This window comes from Chiloscyllium punctatum, chromosome 27 (assembly GCF_047496795.1).
Source record: "Chiloscyllium punctatum isolate Juve2018m chromosome 27, sChiPun1.3, whole genome shotgun sequence".
In the NCBI taxonomy this organism is placed as follows: domain Eukaryota; kingdom Metazoa; phylum Chordata; class Chondrichthyes; order Orectolobiformes; family Hemiscylliidae; genus Chiloscyllium; species Chiloscyllium punctatum.
In genome coordinates, this window is record NC_092765.1 from 16,713,294 (window position 1) to 16,733,668 (window position 20,375).

The 20,375-nt window shown below is 39.4% G+C and overlaps 1 protein-coding gene across 4 annotated transcripts in view; it reads left to right on the plus strand.

Moving 5' to 3' along the window:
- The window catches only part of LOC140453481 (AT-rich interactive domain-containing protein 1A-like), a 129,009-nt gene that overhangs the window by 26,365 nt on the left and 82,269 nt on the right, over positions 1-20,375 (plus strand). For all 4 annotated transcript variants that reach the window (XM_072548192.1, XM_072548193.1, XM_072548195.1 and 1 more), the window contains exons 2-3: positions 10,493-10,699; positions 19,812-19,925. In XM_072548192.1, coding sequence (XP_072404293.1) covers positions 10,493-10,699; positions 19,812-19,925 — 321 coding nt within the window. The remainder of the gene's footprint in view (positions 1-10,492; positions 10,700-19,811; positions 19,926-20,375) is intronic.

The window sequence follows — 20,375 nt, forward strand, 5'->3', positions numbered from 1 at the left end:
TGCTTCCCCACCCCCTCCTTGACGTCACATCATCACAAACCCTCCTGTCTTTTACTGAGTGTCATTCATTCATTGCCAAGACTGATGAAAAATTTACTTGGCAACAATTCAAACAGTGCACAGCTGTGAGGTTTTAGATTTTAGGCAGAGTGCCCTCAATTTAAAATGATTTATAAATAGTGTGTCAGAGCCTTCCTTCCCACAGTTGGACCTGGCTTGCCATAAGGTACAGCAAATGGAATGTTTCTGCCTAGCAATTCTTCGTGCTATAGTGAGTTTTTTGACTAAGTTCCTAATAATCTGTTTGATTTTATAAGTGGAAATGAAGTTTCAATGCACATTGTATCTGATATAATGGTGTCTATATAATCCTCTCAGGAGAAAAGGCAATGTCTTAATCCAATGAAGGGCAAAGGTGACTCCTTGTTGATGTAAGAAGGTGATTTAAAACTCCACAAAGAATTGAATTTCCTGTAGATTTGCTGATACTTTAGTTGCAGTGTATCAAAGTTACTGGTATCTTTAGGAGTTAACAGTCCACTGAATGGGAGTGTTAATTTATAAACTAGATTAAAGACCTGTGGAAGTCTTTTATCTTGTATACAATGAGTTGAGGCAGACACAGGACATGAATGTATGTAGTATTGTTAGACTTTCAGTAAAGTATGATGGGTGTTTGAATTTTAGTATTGTTGGCTTGGAACAGCGAAAACACCTGCAATACAGGTGCAGAATTATGGCTCCAGATTGAGTTGTCTGGAGGCAGCATATTGAATAAGTGTGGTGAAATCCTGGTGGTTTCACACTTATACCAATGCAGTGCACCTCATCCCATTGAAAGACAATTATCATGTGTGAGGGCTGTTGTTAGCTGAGAGCTGGATAATGAATTTGGGAAATTGATCTCTTCACTGGTAGAGAAATCTTGGGATTTCATTATTTTGCAATTGTCAAGTTTTCAATCTTTGCAGTTGTGAGCATTCAGGAAAGTGAACATTGCAAAGCACCAGGGCTTTGTAAAATATAGCAGCTGATTGTGTTCAGAATATTAAGAATAAACAAGTTTTAGTAAAAGAAAAATGGGTCCATGTAGTCTATTTTGGGTTATTTCCCTAGCGCTTGAAAGCTGTACCTTCAGCTTTCTAGCCACACTTCCTGAAACACACTTCCTAAAAACCCTTCATCGTCCAACCTCGTTCATCCCGTTTATTGCAGCCTTTAAAATCTATCTAGCTAACCTCTTAGTCTAACTTTCTTGTAAACCACCCCCTTTATCTGCAAGTCGTCATTTTAATTTGAACCTCTATAAAGTGTCTTAAGGCAACTTCTTATATTAAAGATGTTATGTTAATGCAATTTATTTTGATGGAATCACAGGAGAGTAATACTTGTATGTTTTCCTGGTTTGTATTATCATTATCACTGAATATGGGGTCAGTTTTTTAAGTAAATGGTAAAGAAGCCATAGTCTAATAAAGCCGAGGTAATATTGTTTGAAAAAACTTCTTTTATGAACTCTACAGTTCTATTTGCTATCTGCTGCATCTCTCACTGAAGAGCTTTGGAATGGAGGTCAATTAATTTTCTTATATGAAAGGGAAGATGAATCCAGAGAATTACAGATCAGCTTATAATATCAGTTCTGGAATAGATCGTGAAATTCTTAGCATAGTAGAAAAACATCTAGAAACCAATAGTAGTTTAATGTATCGTCAACATGGCGTGACCAAGTTTTGCTGAACTTGAAGTAGTAGATTAATGTATTGATGCAATGCATTTGGACTTTCCTAAGTCCTTTGAGGAAATGTAAAATCCAAACACCTAGATTCAGGACACACAATGGCGAGCAAGTCAGCTACAAAACAGAAGATCCAGATTAATGATTATGCCTAGTCACTCTGCCTATCAAAAGGTATTTGTGCACAGGGGATTGGTACTGGCATTATTTTCAATATACATGTATAATACTTGATGGGGTATAAACTTTCAATTTGTGGGCAAAGTTGGGAGTGGGTTGTGAGTTAGTGTTTGTAGTGAACAAAGAGACTGCAGAAAAATTATAGGATGGTATAAATTTGCAGACTGGATATGTAATTAATAAACAAAGTCCAAGATTGATAAGTATGTGATGACTATTTTGTAGCAACAATGAGAATGTCCCAAGTTACCTTAATCTAAAATCTTGCTGGAACAGAGGGATTTGGAGTTACGTAGACATAAATTAAAATCAGTCATGCATATTACATCTCTGTGACTCTCTTACTCTATTAATGTTAAACTTGTCAAATCTTAGTGACACCATAATTGAAATACTATGTACAGTTCAATCTGGATCAATATTATGGACCAATGATAGGCCCTTGAGAAGGTACAAAGATGATGTAAGGATAATACTTGGAACATAGGTAAAAATATTTCCAAACTTGAACTGACATGGGCTGATGCATGATCTGATGGCTTAAAATAAAATATTTTCATTTTTAGAAGGATTTAGTGTTCACAAATATAATATTGTCATTACTAAATTCAATAAGAAATTCAGAAGAAATTTCTTTAGTTGGGGAGTAATTAGAATGTGGAATGCACTACTGCAAGGAGTAGTCAAGGGAATAATGTGATTGCATTTAAGGATACTCTAAGAGTGATACTTGAAAAAGGAAAGGACAGAAGCATATGTTAATAGGTTATCTGAAGTTGGATGGAAGAGATCTGTGTGGACCACAAGCACCAGTTGGGGAGTTGGGTCAGATGGCCCCTTTCTGTGCCATAGCCTAACATGGTTTTAGTTTATACTTTTAACCCTGGCATTGTCATGTTAATGCCTAGCGTTTCACCGACTCTAAGATAGTGATACTAACTCTTAAGTAGTTTGGCACTTTTTAGTAACAATGGAATACATTTTTCCCCATGTTTATCATGGCAATATTTAATATTACCAAATCTTGATCAGCTTCAGTTACTTTCCTGGCAAAGAACTGAACCCTTCTGAAAATTAATATTCTATTCTATTGTCTGAAAATAGTTAAATTTTAACTTTTTTTTTCTGTTTAAATGTTTGTCATCTAGATGCTTGCTAACTAGCTTTCATTTTGATGGATTTGGTGTTAAAATACTTTCCTCCAACTCAGGCAAACCATTTGATGTACCTGTGAATTTCAACAATGTGAAAAATCAATGTAATAAATGTATAAGAATTTCTAAAATGTTGTTTTACAGTTTACATTGAAATGTTGTAAATTAATAAATCATTTGTAGAGTCCCTGCACTAATAAAAATGACTGAGCTAATTCTATGCAAGCTATTTAATGGCAGGTGGGGTCACACAATTTGACACATATCTCTGCGCAGCAGCGCCTGCTAAACTATTTCTTAATTTGCACAGTTAATAACCGTGCATTTTATAGACTTCTCATTTACTAGGTGTTAAGCACATGAACAAGTAAATGACCTATGACTGCAAATTAATGTTCAGATTGAGATTAACCAGGTTTAGTGATTCCTTGTATTAACTGTACTTGGGCGATTTATGGATCAGAAAGACCTTTTGAATGTAATTCTTAAATGCTCCCTTTACTAAATTATAGGCCAATTTAACTGTTTTTATGCCACAGCAATTAGTTGGCACAGATACGACAGGTTGAATGGCTTCTTTCTGTATGTTGAAACCTCCGTAGATTTATTACCAGGCGTTCATTCCAATCTGCAAACCTAGCGGCTGAGGTTTAACTGGTAGTCCAGTGTGAAATCTTTTCTTAATTGAAACCTGCTTGCGTTGGAACAAGTAGTCCCTCAATATGGCTGCAACCTGGAGGGCATCCATTGTCTTTGGAGATGATAGTCTGTGCCCAGGGTGTGTGTCGCTTTTGGGTTGAACATCATCTGTTGTTGCTATAGAGCCTGCTTAGTGAGTAGCAATCCCTTCCACAGCTGACTGAAATGAATAATGTTAGCTGGAGGTCAACTGATTTTTTTTTCCCCCCTTCTGGTCACCTCTTTTTCTGCCATCTGGACACCTCAAAATTGAGAGGTTGTGTGTGGAACAACAGCAAACTAGTCGAAAGTACAATGCTCTAGGAGTACCAGGTTTGCATTCTCAGCACCTGCTTCACAGCTACAAAACATGGATGTTGCTGTCTACCTTTAGAATGTTAAAAATCTCAACACTAGGTTTAACTTTGTACACTGGATTAGTGGTGCTGGAAGAGCACAGCAGTTCAGGCAGCATCCAACGAGCAGCGAAATCGACGTTTCGGGCAAAAGCCCTTCATCAGGAAGGCTTTTGCCTGTTGAAGGGCTTTTGCCTGAAACGTCGATTTTGCTGCTCGTTGGATGCTGCCTGAACTGCTGTGCTCTTCCAGCACCACTAATCCAGTATTTGGTTTTCAGCATCTGCAGTCATTGTTTTTACCTTAACTTTGTACACCCCAGTCCAACACTGGCACCTCCAAATCATACCCTAGAGTGAATTATGATTATTCCTGGTCGAGGCATTCCTGCTGCTCCCATTCCCTCTGGTGTGAATGTGTGAGGGAATCAAGTGCCACATTGTATTCCTAAAATGGCAAATGCTTTTGATTATGTGTATGTATGATGAAGTCAGATTTGATACAGAAAACATTTTGACAATCGTCCTTTGCTTGCTGACAGTTTGGAAATGGAAGTTGCCTGCTGTAAGGAGGTACAAAGACGTAGGTTTGATAAATTGAAGTGGAGATTTTGGGGTGATTTGAAAGATACCTGAAATTTTGAGCAGATGGAACACCATAAGTGGACGTATCCAGTAATTGAAGGATCTAGAACAAGGGGATATTGAGTAAAATAAATGCAGAGGACTTTGGGCAGAATGCAGATAATTTTTTGCATATATTGAAGTGACACTGTAGAACTCATTGAAGTTTATAGTGGAGACTCCATCTATGTTTAAGATTAGTTAGATGTTTGAAATAGACAGTATTTGGGAATGTTGAATTGGGAGTTTATTTCTATAGAGAATAAACACTAAAGGTTGATTGGCCTCATGCCCTGTTGATTATTGTACTTTATGTAAATTGAGTAGCTCCATCTCTGATTCGTTAACATACTGTGTTAACTCTCCTCAGCAACAGTGCAGTTGCTATAATTAGGTTCAAGATGACAAATTTATTGTAGAATGTTAGTTGAGTTCCATTTGACATTTTGTACATTTCTGAAAGTGTTCTGATCAGTCACACTGTAAACGTTCTATTCACTCGGCTAAGGATTTATATTTCATATTTTAATTTCTCTCCTGTCATTCCAGGCTTTGATGCTGGTTGGGCTGAACATGGAGCTTTGGAAATTTACTTTCTGCAAATACCACAAACCAAGTTCCTAACCATCAGCTCAGTTCTTCTCCGATTGCAGTTTTCACGAATATTTATTCCTGAACTGAGCTGTTGCCCCCGTACTAGTTATCAAGAATACCTAATTCCATCATCTTAACATCACTCACCTCTCTCACCTGCCTCTCAAATGCTGCCAAAACTGTCATCTGTGTTTTTCACCTTGGACTTAACAATCCTGATCAGTTTCCCACCTTTTTGTCTTTCATTACGAGCTCATCCATGACAAACATACACAAAAATATATGGATTAGAAGACAGCGATGACCATTGACCCTTCGAGCCTGCTAACTTGCACAAAGTCCTGTTCAACCCTTGCCACCACACTCACTGACCATTAATGGCTTCCAACGTGCTTATGACACATGGCATTGTTCCCTTTGTCTGTGCAATCAACTCTGCCACTAGAACTTTTGGAAATCTTTGCATATTGCAGTTCTGGCTCTTGTGCATCCCTAATGTCAATGACTGTGACACTGCAATGCTATGCTTTCTGCTGCCTAGGTCCCAGATTCTGAAGTTGCCTGCTTAAAACATCTAATTTCCAATCCCCCTCCAGCCCATTTCCTCCTTAAAACCTACCTCTTTCACAAAGATTTCAGCCTTTAGTTGAAGTACCTCCTTTGTCAGTTGGTGTTAGATTGTTTGATAATATTGTGAAGTACTGTCCATGTTTTATTGAGTAAAAAGGGATTACGTAGATACTAGTTATTGCTGGTGTTCTGTTTGCATGATTGAGTAGGAGGAACGAATAACTGGACGCGATAACAGCAATCTGTCTAAAGTGCACGTGTAGATACTGAACATGAGTATAACAACTACATGCAAGAATAGTCCAACAGATACTTGTCCAATATTAGTATGAATAAATGGTAATTGGATTGAGGTACTGGTTGGCAGTTGAGAGGCAAGAGTATTCATCAATTTGTTAGCTAATGGTTGCCTGTAGAGTGGTGGTCACTACTTGTGGGGGGAGAAAGAGGGTGAGGTCTGCAGCATGGGAACCTAGTATTTCCCTTTTTCTGCCTGTGGTTCCGTTCTGCTCATAAATCAGCATGTGTAACCCTTAAGAAATTTGAAACAACTAGGTGGAAATATTCTGGATGTTGAGGTTGAGGAAGTATTAAATGATTCTTTGAATATTATTCCATGGTGTGATAAGTGGTCCCTGTTCTCCCATGTGTTTTCTAATTTTACTTTCTGGTTTACTGAATGGTATCTGGTTAATTTTAATTTGGATGATCAGTGCTGGACAGCTGGCAGCTTCACTTCTGTTTTTAAACTGCTTTGTGCTTCATAATATCCTCTCTGAAAAGGCCTACTTAGTTTTATACTGCTTTTTTTACATGTCCCCCTGAACCCTTTATTCTCTTGCCCTCCTTTAGGCCTAGACTTTTGGGGTTGCTGGAATTGCTCTGAGATCTTAACTAAGTGGTTAAACAGTGAGTGTACAAGGTGGGTAGGTAGTTATTGCAACCAAGTGTGATGGGTGACCTCTGCACTTTCTGCAAATTTCAGCGGGGTATCACTGATTAGTTGGGATTGAGTCCTCGTAAGTTTGACCTTTTCTTGTTCTTGGTTTTGTATAACAAACCTGATTGAATCTCTTGAAGTGTGTATATGTGTGCACATACGCATATATTTTTAAAAAAAAGTACTAGTGTAATCTGCAATTGAGGAAGTCCTATAATATGCTGTATCCAATGCTTTGTCATAGGCTAATCTAATAGTTTTCAAACTGCACTGGAGGGATTTAAAATTTTTTCTCTCTGAATTATTGGTCTGGATTTCCGGCTGCCATGTTGCAATCCCAAATTTTTATTTAGTTCTTCATAACTATTTCACTACTGTGCAATTTAATTTTAATTTATTGAACTTTGAAAATAATGTTTATTTCTGACAAATGTCAAAACCATGGTAGGGTGAAAGGTGAGCTCAAATTCTGCAGTGGGAATAATAAATGGTAGAATTGCATCATTGTTGTTGGCCACATGTGGGATTGAAGCAGTTAATGTAAATGACTACACCTCCAGGGAACAGTCATGTCAAAGGCCAATGTTTTCATGGGTCTTTTAAATTGCTGTCGTTTCTTGAAGCTAAAAGCATAACAGTGAAAGTTGAAGGTCTTGAAGTAGTGCTCGGTGGGAAGGTAAAAGAGGGTGGGGGATCTTCGGACCCTTCATGCAATATGAGAGATAAAAGACTTTTTAAATAGCTAAACCTGTTGCAGGTAATGTTAAGCATTGTGACTTATTGAATGAAACTGCATTCTTTTTATTTCTAATTAGAGAGGCAGAGAAGTTCTTAAATAGGTGTTTAGAGTTACTGCATGGTTAGTGAAGGACCGAGACTAGAGCGCTTTTAAGTTGAACAATACCATTTAGAAAACCACAGGCCCATTTTAAAAGCAGCAGTTGGATCAAGAAAAGCTAACTTGTGCTTTGGTAGAACTCAAGAATCTGATAATTTATGCGGACGATACCCTCAAAAAAAAACAATGCATAAGTGAGGAAAAGGTGGTGGACACCAAGGAAAGTTGCCATGCAATATTCACAGGAGTATGAACAGAGCTCATTGTTGAAAATGCAATGGCCTCAATTAGATATTTAGTCTTAGCCAACTGTCTCTACATCACTAAGGTAGATAATGCAGGAATGGTTAAAAGCAGCATAAAGTGATTAGCACCATCAGTTTGCAAATAAATGCTGAATTACTGCCCCTGAGGCATAAGGTATCACTTGTGACATTAATTAGGAACCATTTCAATCCTGCAATTGGGCACATAGGTGATGTGAGAGATTTTAACATGAAGTGGAAGAACTGTGGCCATGGATTTGGACGATGGCAATATATTCAAGATGTTGGAATTTGCATGATGGTTGCCTGTTATGGATAGGGGGTTGGTGGGTAAATGGCTATGTGCAAGTACTTAAAAACTTGGGTTACATGAGAAGCAAATTGGAATTGGGTAATCAGTTCAAAAAAATTGGATTGAAGCACCTTTTAAGTGGGACTTGTACAGGATAGTTTTGGAGAGGGTCTGAGTGGGTGCAATGGTGTTGTAGTGATGTCAGTGGATGAGTCATCCAGAGGTCCAAGCTAATTCTCTGCAGCTGTGGATTTAAATCCCACTATGGCAGCTAGTGAAATTTGAATCATAAAACTAGTTCCAGTAATGGTGACTGTGAAACTATCATTCTCTGCAAAAACCCACTTGTTTCACTCAAGAAAGGAAATCTGCCAGCCATACTTGATCTTGTCTACATGTGATTCTGCATCTACAGCAATGTAATTGGGTGTATTTGTTTACAAAATTTGATTTGTTAGTTCCTGAAACTTCAGTTCAAGAGTGGAAGGGATCAGTAAGTTCTTGTTCCCAGTTATGTGGCCCCTGGCTTTTGCATTGTCCAGTAAGCTTAATGACTGCTTGTTTGTATGATTTAGTAGCATCATGGGATTTCTTTTAATGTAAAGATGACCATATAATTGTTGTTTCAGTTCAGAAACTGGTATTCAGTCTGAATAGCTGCAGTTATGGTAAGTGTGCAGTGCCTGCATTAATGCACTCCACAAAATGTCCACAGTAGTTCACAAAATGGCAGCTAGCAATGTAATATTGCCACGCTGTAGAAAGCTGCTATTCTCCCCTTCTTGTATTAACAGACTAAGTTTAAGGCTTATAATCACAGCATTGTATATGTAAATGTCATTCATGTGCATAGATTAGTTTCTGATAAATAATAAAATATTTGGGAGAAGGTAAAATTCTACATTAATGTTTTCAGTGACAGTTCTCTCAAAGGATTTTGTTTCTTGATTAGACTAAAAGCTTCTGTTTCCTAATTAATGGGAAAATGGCATAGAGGTCAGTGACAGAAGAATTATGTTCATGTGTTACTTTTTTTAAAACCAGTAAACCAATAGATGGTCTGTGTAACTAGGACCTAACAGAAGCAATGCTGCCCTCTTTGGTGAGTTGACTTAAAGGTCTTTTTGAAAGAGAATGTAACTGGGGGTTGCCAGAAACTGCAATATCTGACTTGGAGATTACATAGCATAGCTGTCTGTCATCTAGTCCTTGATCTTGAATAGTATGTTGGCTTCTAATTATCTGGGCAATAATATGTGAAATAAAAGGTTAAGTATATGGATGCATATCTTTCCCCTGCCCAGGATGAATATTGCTTACTGCTTGGTTTGTGGGTCAATCTAAAAATGCATTGCAATATAAAACAATAACTTTTAAGGAATTCATCCTGTACATATGTGCACATCAGGAATGCAACGTTACATGGACTAGGAATGCAGCAAAGACCTCCAGAAGTCTGCATCAAAGGTGGTAGTGGTTGTTTTTGCAAGCTTTGTAATTTGGAATTTGTTTAATCAAAATTGACTTTCATAGAATAATCTCTTGATTGACTTCCTGATTGAGAATCTTTGGATTAATTGCTAAATATTGCTGAAGAGTAGTACCTTTGCTGGTTCTGCTGTAACCATTTTTATGACCGTTCTGACATCTTATGTTTTCAATTGGCTTCCGTCTGAAGTCCTTTCATCAATGAGTACTTGTGATCATGTTTTGTCACTGAAGCATGGTATGTGCCCTCTTCAGCTGAGGGTGTCAGTCTAGCGCTTCATCTTGTATTCCATGTGTGTATTTGAGAGGGATATGTTCACAATGCAACAATTCAAGCTTTTCTTGCATTTTCTTTATGAAATCCTCCTCTTATTCTTACCATATGCACTCCTCACTCATGATAATGATGGGCTGGCTTGTCATGCAGTAGTCACTGAACAAAATTAGATCAGATGGGCTTAATGCCAGTGGTGTATATCAAACGTTTTAGGAAGTTTTGATTATGTGCATACCTTAAGCACCATTTTGATTAACTGACCTTTCTTGTAATTTTGATATGTATCACAAATAAGAGGGAAACGTATCTTTTTAAAAGGGGCAGAAAGGCTTGATTTCTTGTTTAGCTGAATTGATTTCCAGGCTTGTAATGTAGCAGCTTATTTTCTCTAATTACAAAACTTTGAAAAACAAGTGGATCCTTTGGAAACAATATCAGCTGTTATGATGGAGTTATACTCTCATCAGTAACTAACCACTGATCAATTTCCTTTATCAGCCAACTAGCCCAATGGACCAGATGGGGATGAAAAGACCTCAGCCATATGGCGGCAGCAATAATCCATATGCACAGCAGGCACCACCGCAACAGAGCGGACCTTACCCAGGACAACCGTATGGACCTCCAGCGCCTCAGCGCTATCCCGTGGGTGTGCAGGGCCGGGCCCAAGGCACCATGGGGGGCGGACTGCAGTACCCACAACAGGTGAGAAATATTTGGAGATCCATTTGAATTTGTACATGTTGGCATCATTTGTGCTGTAATTGTTCAAATTGTATTGCCTACTTGTAATATTTATGAAAGTATTTTTTTTGAGACCAGTTGGATGCCTGTAATTATTTCCAGCAATTGTGTAGATACACGGCCTCTCACATTATTCGGCTAAGTCCATTTGGTCATTGCTTTTTATTTAGCTATGTCCAAGCACTTGTTCTATGCTCACTTCCATGTTCCACTCTTTTATGCCCTTTAATCTTTATATATAAAGCAATTTTAGATGGGGTGCAAATGGAAGTAGAGTCAAAGATGCCTGATTCAATTTGCAACAGCCTTATGTACGACTCATAGCTGTTCACATAGCATTGTGCATGAAAATTAAATATCTCTAACTGCTACTGAACTTCAGAATTTGTGGCCAAAACACAAGTTACTGTTTTTCTTCACTCCTTTGTTAAAAGACATTGTTGCACACTGGAGAATCACTGGAAGCAAAACTCCACTGCAGCGTGTTATGGAAGAGATTTAACACTGATTTTGATTTAGCTTCTGTCTGTCCTTGTCACTGTTGATTTGGAACTTCTCAGTCTCTGTACTCTTCTCAAGCTTCTATTCGAGGATATGTAGTTTTTTGGTTCGTTTACAATGATATTTGTCTGGTCCGGCTGAGATTAGGGATTTGCTCTGTGCAAGTTTCCTGTTTCTCTCTGGATCATTTCCTAGAATATTGATAAAACATTCAGTGTCATATTTATAAGTGAGTAGGCAGAGATGGGAAAAAGTCCAAAATGATGACTGATTCAACCATCCAAATTAAAGATCAATGAGTAACTTATTGTTTCTTTGTTGTGGTGTTTTGCCAGTGGCCTGGAAACCTGTTCCATATAATTACTCGTTGACCACTTGAAATAAAGGTTTTGTTTGTATCATTTTGTCACAAAATCCATGTTCTACTGTTCCAACAAATAGTTGATGCACCAACCTTTCCCTACCTATGATAGACACTGCATAACTAACAAGGATAACATGTAGAAAATATGCTAAGTCATAAGTCCTAGTATTTTAAGCCTTTTAAGACTGTCAGATAATTAATTGGCATCATCCTGACAGTTTTTTGAGAATGATTTGTGCAGGTGGCTATTCTGCATATGAGAATCTAGGCAGGGGAGGGAGACTGCAGGCTCTGCATGCTTATGGTTCTTTGGTCAGGCTGCAGAGTTGTGAAAAAATGGAAGTGGAAAGAGCAACAATCAAGGACTGTTGTCAGGCAGAATTTCCTCAATTCAGAAGATTCTTGGAGTTCATTATCATCCACTCCCTTTTCTTCCAAAAAGCATCAGTGCTACACAGCTCAACAATATGCAGCACTTGATTTTCAAGTTGCCAAACTCTCTCGAACCTTCCTCGTTAAAGCATGCAAATTCCTTTTCAATTTATAGTTCCAAAGAAATGAGAAGAAAATGTCTGATAGAAACAACCTTTCAGCATAGCAACATATCCAAACTGATATTTTTGCTCTACACAAATGTTTTTCTACCTTTTTATCTGCATAATATTCTCTATCCCTTTTGGCCCTCTGAGACTTAGCTACCCTTTCTTTTAAAAGCTTCAATGATGGTGCTTCAGCTACTCTTTTATGATAGAAAATTCCACATTCTAATAGCTCTGTGGGTAAAATTATTTTGAGTGCTCTATTAGATTTATTATTAATATTATGGTTATGATTCTTCTGTCTGCAACTGCAGGTGAAAACAGCTCAAAGTCTGTCAAATAATTGTTTTATCTTCAACGTCTCCGTCAGATCACCTTAACTGTAGCCTTTTCTAGAGCCAAGTGCTTCACCGTTGGTACTTCAGTCTTTCTTGGTTCCGATATCTTCTCAGTTCTAATACAAATCGAATACATTTTCTTTGAATTTTCTCCAGTATCTCTATACGAAAACTAGAATTGTTCATTGTGCTCCATATGGTCTAACCAAGGTTCCATGTGAATTGAACATATTTATTTGCTTTTCAATTTTAACTCTCCAGAAATGAATCTCACTATTTTCTTTAGGTTTAAACTAACTCTGCAGGGGCATGGGAACCTAGACTGTAGCTTTAGGGTGCAGGACCTGGAGTGTAGGGAGGTTAGGAACATGGCATCAATCTCAAAGGAGGGTGCCTGTAAACAGGAAAGTGGCTTGAAGTGTGTATACTTTAATGCAAGAAGTATACGAAATAAGGTAGGTGAACTTGCAGCGTGGGTTGGTACCTGGGATTCCGATGTTGTGGCTATTACGGAGACATAGGTAGAACAGGGACAGGATTGGCTGTTGCAGGTTCTAGGGTTTAAATGTTTTAGTACGGTCAGAGGTGGGGGTAAAAGAGGGGGAGGTGTGGCATTGCTTTTCAAAGATAGTATTACAGCGGTGGAAAGGACGATGGATGAAGACTTGCCATCTGAGGTAGTTTGGGCTGAGGTTAGAAATAGGAAAGGTGAGGTCACCCTGTTGGGAGTTTTCTACAGGCCTCCTAATAGTCCTAGAGACGTAGAAGAAAGGATTGTGAGGATGATTCAAGAGAAGAGTGAAAGTAATAGGGTGGTTGTTATGGGGGACTTTAACTTTCCAGATATTGACTGGGAAAGCTATAGCTAGAGTACGTTAGATAGGTTGGTGTTTGTCCAATGTGTGCAGGAAGGTTTCCTGACACAATATGTAGATATGCCAACAAGAGGTGAGGCCATACTGGATTTGGTTCTGGGTAACGAACCAGGCCAGGTGTTAGAATTGGAGGTAGGTGAGCACTTTGGGGACAGTGACCACAATTCGGTGACTTTTACTCTAGTGATGGAGAGGGATGAGTGTGCACTGCAGGGCAAGAGTTATAGCTGGGGGCAGGGAAATTATGATGCGGTGAGGCATGACTTAGGATACGTGGCTTGGAAAAGTAGGCTTCAAGGCAAGGTTGCAATCGATATGTGGAGCTTGTTCAAGGAGCATCTATTGAGTGTCCTTGATAAGTATGTAGCTGTCAGGCAGGGAGGAAAGGGTCGTGTGAGGGAGCCGTGGTTTAATAAGGAATTGGAATCCCTTGTTAAAGGGAAGAGGGCGGCCTATGTAAAGATGAGGCGTGAAGGTTCAATTGGGGCGATTGAGAGTTATAAGGTAGCCAGGAAGGATCTGAAGAGAGAGCTAAGAGCAGCAAGGAGGGGACATGAAAGATCCTTAGTTGGTAGGATTAGGGAAAACCCAAAGGCTTTCTATAGGTATGTCAGGAATAAAAGAATGACCAGGGTAGGAATAGGTCCAGTCAAGGATAGTAATGGGAAGTTGCGTGTGGAGGCTGAAGAGATTGGGGAGACACTGAATGAATACTTTTCGTCAGTATTCACTCAGGAACAGGACGTTGTTGCCGATGTGAATATTGAGTCACAATTAATTAGAATGGACGGCTTTGAGGTATGTAGGGAAGAGGTGTTGGAAATTCTGGAAAGGGTGAAAATAGATAAGTCCCCTGAGCCATTTATCCTAGGATTCTCTGGGAAGCAAGGCAGGAGATTGCAGAGCCATTGGCCTTGATTTTTATGTCCTCTTTGTCTACAGGAATAGTGCCAGAAGACTGGAGGATAGCAAATGTAGTTCCCTTGTTCAAGAAGGGGAGTAGGGATAACCCTAGTAACTATAGGCTGGTGAGTCTCACTTCTGTTGTGGGCAAAGTCTTAGAGAGAATTGTAAGGGATAGGATTTATGAACATCTGGATAGGAATAATGTGATCAAGGATAGTCAACATGGTTTTGTGAAGGGCAGGTTGTGCCTCATAAACCTTATTGAATTCTTTTAAGAAGGTGACTAAGGAGGTGGACGAGGGTAAAGCGGTAGATGTGGTGTATATGGTTTTTAGGAAGGCCTTTGATAAGGTTCCCCATGGTAGGCTACTGCAAAAAATATGGAGATATGGCATTGAGGTTTGGATTAAGAATTGGCTGGCTGGAAGAAGACAGAGGGTAGTAGTTGATGGTAAAGGTTCATCTTGGAGTGCACTTACTAGCGGTGTTCCGCAAGGATCTGTTTTGGGACCATTGCTGTTTGTCATTTTTATAAATGACCTGGAGGAGGGACGAGAAGGTTGGGTGAGCAAGTTTGATACGATGATACGAAAGTCGGTGGAGTTGATGGTGAGGAAGGATGTGGCAAGTTACAGCGGGATATAGATAAGCTGCAGAGCTGGGCAGAAAGGTGGCAAATGGAGTTCAATGTAGGTAAGTGTGAAGTGATTCACTTTGGTAAGAGTACCAAGAAGATGGGGTACTGGGCTAATGGCAGATACTTGATAGTATGGATGAGCAGAGGGATCTTGGTGTCCATGTACACAGATCGCTGAAAGTTGCCACCCAGGTAAATAGTGCTGTGAAGAAGGCATATGGCGTACTGGCTTTTATTGGTAGAGGAATTGAGTTCCGGAGTCCTGAGGTCATGTTGCAGTTGTCTAAGACTCTGGTGCGGCTGCAACTGGAGTATTGTGTGCAGTTTTAAGTTGCCATACTATAGGAAGGATGTGGAGGCACTGGAACGGGTACAGAGGAGGTTTACCAGGATGTAGTCTGGTATGGTAGGAAGATCGTATGAGGAAAGGCTGAGGCACTTGGGGCTGTTTTCATTGGAGAAAAGAAGGTTTAGGGATGACTTGATAGAGGTGTACAAGATGATTAGGGGTTTAGATAGGGTTGACCATGAGAACCTTTTTCCATGTAGGGGGCATAGCTTTAAATTAAGGGGTGGTAGGTATAGGACAGATGTTAGGGGTAGATTCTTTACTCAGCGAGTGGTGAGTTCATGGAATGCCCTGCCAGTAGCAGTGGTGTACTCTCCCTCTTTATGGGCATTTAAACAGGCATTGGATAGGCATATGGAGGATAGTGGGCTAGTGTAGGTTAGGTGGGCTTGGATCGGCGCAACATCGAGGGCCAAAGGGCCTGTACTGCGCTGTATTTTTCTATGTTTCTATTTAGAATCATAGTGCAAGACAAAATAAGCACTGCTCGATCTAAGACTCTTTTTCTTCACTGATCATCCATTACCACTAAGCTGTAAGGCTGCCTATCTGTTATCCAGTATTGGATAGATTGCAACTTCCTTCAGATATGTTATTAAATGCTTCTGGTGGAGTTGGGACTGGAATATGAGCCTTCCGGTTGAGAGGCAAGGACACTATCACTATGCCACAAGAGCTCCCATTACAAATGCTAACGTAATGCACACATTGTAAACTATGGATGAAAAGAAAGACTGAGTTTACAATACATTGTTTTTCTAGAGTCCTTGAGATGTACAGCAGGAAGTAGACCCTTCGGTCCAACTCGTCCACGGTGACCAGATATCCCCACCCCAATTCTAGTCTCACCTGCTAGCACCCAGCCCATATTCCTCCAAACCCTTCCTGTTCATATACCTATCCAGATGCCTTGTAAATGTTGCAATTATACAAGCCGCCACCACTTCCTTTGATAGCTAATTTCATACATGCACCACCCTCTGCATTATCTCTCTTGCATATCTTTCCTCTCTCACCCTAACCTATGCTCTCTAGTTCTGGACTCTTCTTCTCATCCCCACCCCCCCCCCACCCCCCCCCCCCCCCCAAAAAAAGGGAAAAGACCCTTCTTTTTATCTTATTCATGCCCCTCATGATTTTATAAACCTCTATAACGTCACCCCTCAGCCTGTGATGCTTCAGGGAAGACAGCTCCAGCTTGTTTGGCCTCTCACTATAGCTCAAATCCTCCAACCCTGGCAATATCCTTGTAAATCTTTTCTGAACCCTTTCAAGTTTCACAATAGAGATCAGAATTGCACACAATATTCCAAAAGTGGCCTAACCAATGTCCTGTACAGCCTCAACATGACCTCCAAATTCCTGTACTGAATACTCTGACCATATCCACCTGTGACCCTACTTTCAAGGAGCTATGAACCTACACTCCATGCTCTCTTTGTTCATCAACACTCCCTAGGACCTTACCATTCAGTGTATATGCCCTGCTCTGATTCACCTAAATTAAACTCCATCTGCTACTCAGCCCATTGGCCCATCTGATCAAGATCCGGGTACTTAAGAAGATGAGCAGTATCATGGGATTTCTAAATAGAGATGTAGAGTTCATGTAAGGAAATATATTTGAATAACATAATATAAATCAATGTTTATTAAACAGTGCAGAACCAACTGGCTGGTTCCACAGTTGGGAAATGATACTCAGGAAGTAGGATTTCAGGTACAAGAGAGTTTTCGTACGTGTTTTAAATAGGTAATGAAGGAAAGACTCCAGTTGGACTCAGTGGCGATCACTAAATAGTAGAACACCATGCTTTTATCCAATATTGGCAATATTGACATTTTCTTTGTCGTGCTTGGAAACTCTGTGTGCTTCCTTTCAAGTCCAACTTTGTTAAGCATCATTGCCCTATCAGAAAACATTTTTGACTGGGGTCCTCTTACCTGGTAGTTCTTTCCCTAGTTCCAACATGTTCTCTCAACTTTTGTTCATCATTTGTTTTACATAACATTGTGTACAATGCATTGTACACAAACCAGCCATTCAGCCAACCAGTCCGTTCTGTTGTCTACCAAATTAAGCATTTTCCCCCTTCTTCCTAATATGCTTATCTGACTTACCCTTCGTAGCGTCTGTGCTATTCATTTCAGCTACTCCTGTGGTAGCATGTCCAGCATTTTCATCATTCTTTTGATGAAATTTCTTTTGAATTGCTTTTGGGTTTTTTGGTGGCTGTAGCTTCCACTTATGCTGTTCCCACAAGGATTTTTTTATATACTTGTAATTTAAAAATTATCTCTATTAGATCACCCCTCAAACATTTTGAGAAGCGGCCCACCTTTCAATATTTTCCTGACACACATGCACATTCATTTCAAGTATCATCTTCTATCTCCAACTTCTTTTCACCCCCTCCAGTGTCTGTGTACCCTTTTTATAAGATTGTCATCTAATCATCTATTCAGCCTCAGCTATAAATAAAACCCGGTACTTTGCTTGTTTTATGTGAACTTGCTAATTTAGTGATTAAACCTCCAGTGATTGAATTATGAATTTGTACGGAGATGCCTGTGATCCTCAGCCTCACCTGGACTCTGACTTTTCAAGTAATGTGATCTCTTTTTTTCTTTGGTACCAAAATGTACTGCTTAATTTTGTGTTGAACTTCTATGACCCTTATGTGCCTAGTATACCAGTTTTGTTGTTAATGTCTCTCTCCTCCGTATTGGAGAATGTAGTCAGCACAGCCCAGTACATCATGCAAACCTGCCTCTCATCTATTGTCTTCATCTATACTTCCCACTGCCTCAGGAAGCCAACAGAATCAGACCTCTCCCACCCTAGTTATACTCTCTTGCATTCTCTTCTGTCTGGCAGAAGATATACAAATTTGTATACACATTGAAACTGATTCAAGAACAGCTTCGTCCCTGCTGCTATGAACCTCTTAAATGTTAATATTGATCTATCTGCACCACCTTGGCAACTATAACATTGTATCCTGCACTGTTACCTTGATGTACTTGTATAGTATGACATGTCTGTACAGCAAGAAAGACAACACTTTTCGCTACCTCGTGACAATAAATCATATCAAATCCATCTAGACAAGGTACTTCATCCTCTTGAGGTTAGTTTATTCAGACATTCGCTTTTTCATGTTTATTTTATTAATTTTATCATTTGATACCATTTTATCTCTCTTGTAAACATAAAAGCACAATAATTGTTAATTTTCTTACTATTTCTTTATTGTTAGCTGTCCTCACTGATGGCCCTATTCCTATCGTGTGTTCCTCGGTAATTTAGGTTTGTTGTTCTCCTTTGCCGCCTCAAATGTTTTTACTTTTTTTGTCTTGATATTTTTTCTGTCCAAGTATTTAATGTCTGTCTCTTTGCTCACCCTCAGTTGTTCCATTCTGTACTTTTATCTATAAATTCCCACTGAGATTTAGTTTGCTCTTTATTTTAATCACCCGGTTTGTTTGCTGCGGTGCTAATTTACATATGGTGGACCATGACTCCCTCACTTTCTGGAGTTCTCTATCTGCTGTGAGAGGTTCTTTAGTCCAGGTGTTGGAGATACATTACACTCTTTGTGGGGTTCTTGTTCATGACTGTAGGGATCATGGTCAGCCTCAATTATAGGGTTAATTATTACTACCACATATGCTGTTTTACCCACTTCAGACCTCTTGAGTCCTGGTGCATTGACCTGCATTGTTTCCCGGGCAGTCTTTCTCTTTGACCTTTATAGATAGTGAGTACATTGATTGTGTTGGTTGGACAGGACTTGTGTCTGCGTAATAACCTTCACAGCTGCCCTGTTGCCCAATTCCCTATCAGCCAGGTCTTCCCTTTTGCTAAACCTAATTTTCCACTGGAGTGTCACTGTGCTCTGCTTAGAACTGTCAAGAAATACCCACCTCCCCGCAGCCTTGTCGTCGTCCTCCTTTGTGTTAAGGTTGTTTTTGATGTAAGTTACAGACAGTAGATATGTGAGAGAAATGTTCTTGGATAAATACCACATCAAGTCGGGCAAATATTCATTGGGGAAAAAGTACATTCACAAGAGAATCTAGGTATGTTACATGTCTGAATGCACACTTGTGCAATTAAAAATGATCAAAATATTCTAAAATTAACATTTTTTTAATTCAAAGACAAGAGCGCCCTGTTGAGCTTAATGAGTGTTGCTTTGTAACATTGGATCTGCATTAAGCAGTTTCCAGCATAAAAAGTTCGTCCTGATTGGTGCTGTTGCATGATTCCAACCCTGATACTTGCAGCTGCGTCCTTTCCGATGACACTCTTCTGTGCCTGGCTGGAAGCACGACTTTGCTACATGGTGCTTGTAACTCTGAACAAACATGTTTTTAATGCTGTTAACCAATAACAGGATTTGGGTAACACTGCTCTTTCAAGTCTAATCCTGTTAAATTCTTCTTCAGATTTTTGGAACATACTTGTTTTTGTTTGAGTGTAAACTTCAGGTGTATTTGTATAAGCTGTGATGGATTTTGAAGATCGCATTTTCAAATGTGTTCTTTTCCCCCTGTGCAGATGCCTCCATACAACCAGCAGGGTGCAGCCAGTTACTGTCAGCAGGGCCAGACACCATATTACAACCAGCAACAGCCTTCCTACCCTCAACAGCAACGGTTCCCAGTACAGCAAGTACGTTCTATATTAGGCTTTAAAGAAAAACACTTTTTTCCAATGTTCCATATTTCCATTTTTATCAGACATTGCGTTGATTTCATTAATCCATCCCCTGCTGGTACCCTGTGATGTACAGAAGGTGAACTTGAATTTCAGCTGGATGGTGCTTTTTCTACAATTTGGATTTTAATTTGCAGCTGTTTGGGTTGGCAGTGGTTTAACTCTGTGATCTTCATTGGTTACTCCATCATTATACTCTACATTTTTTTGCTCATTATGAAATTCATTGAGTTATCCCTGCCATTCCAGCCTGAGTAAGAAGCTACCCAAGATGCTTAGTGGAAGAAACAAGTAACTAAAGATAATGTTGTGGGAAAGCTCCAAGATATTATGTTCACCTGTATCTTATTTGTAGTTTGTCCCCCATCCCTTACCTCTGACAGATGTAGTTAACTGATTTGTTAC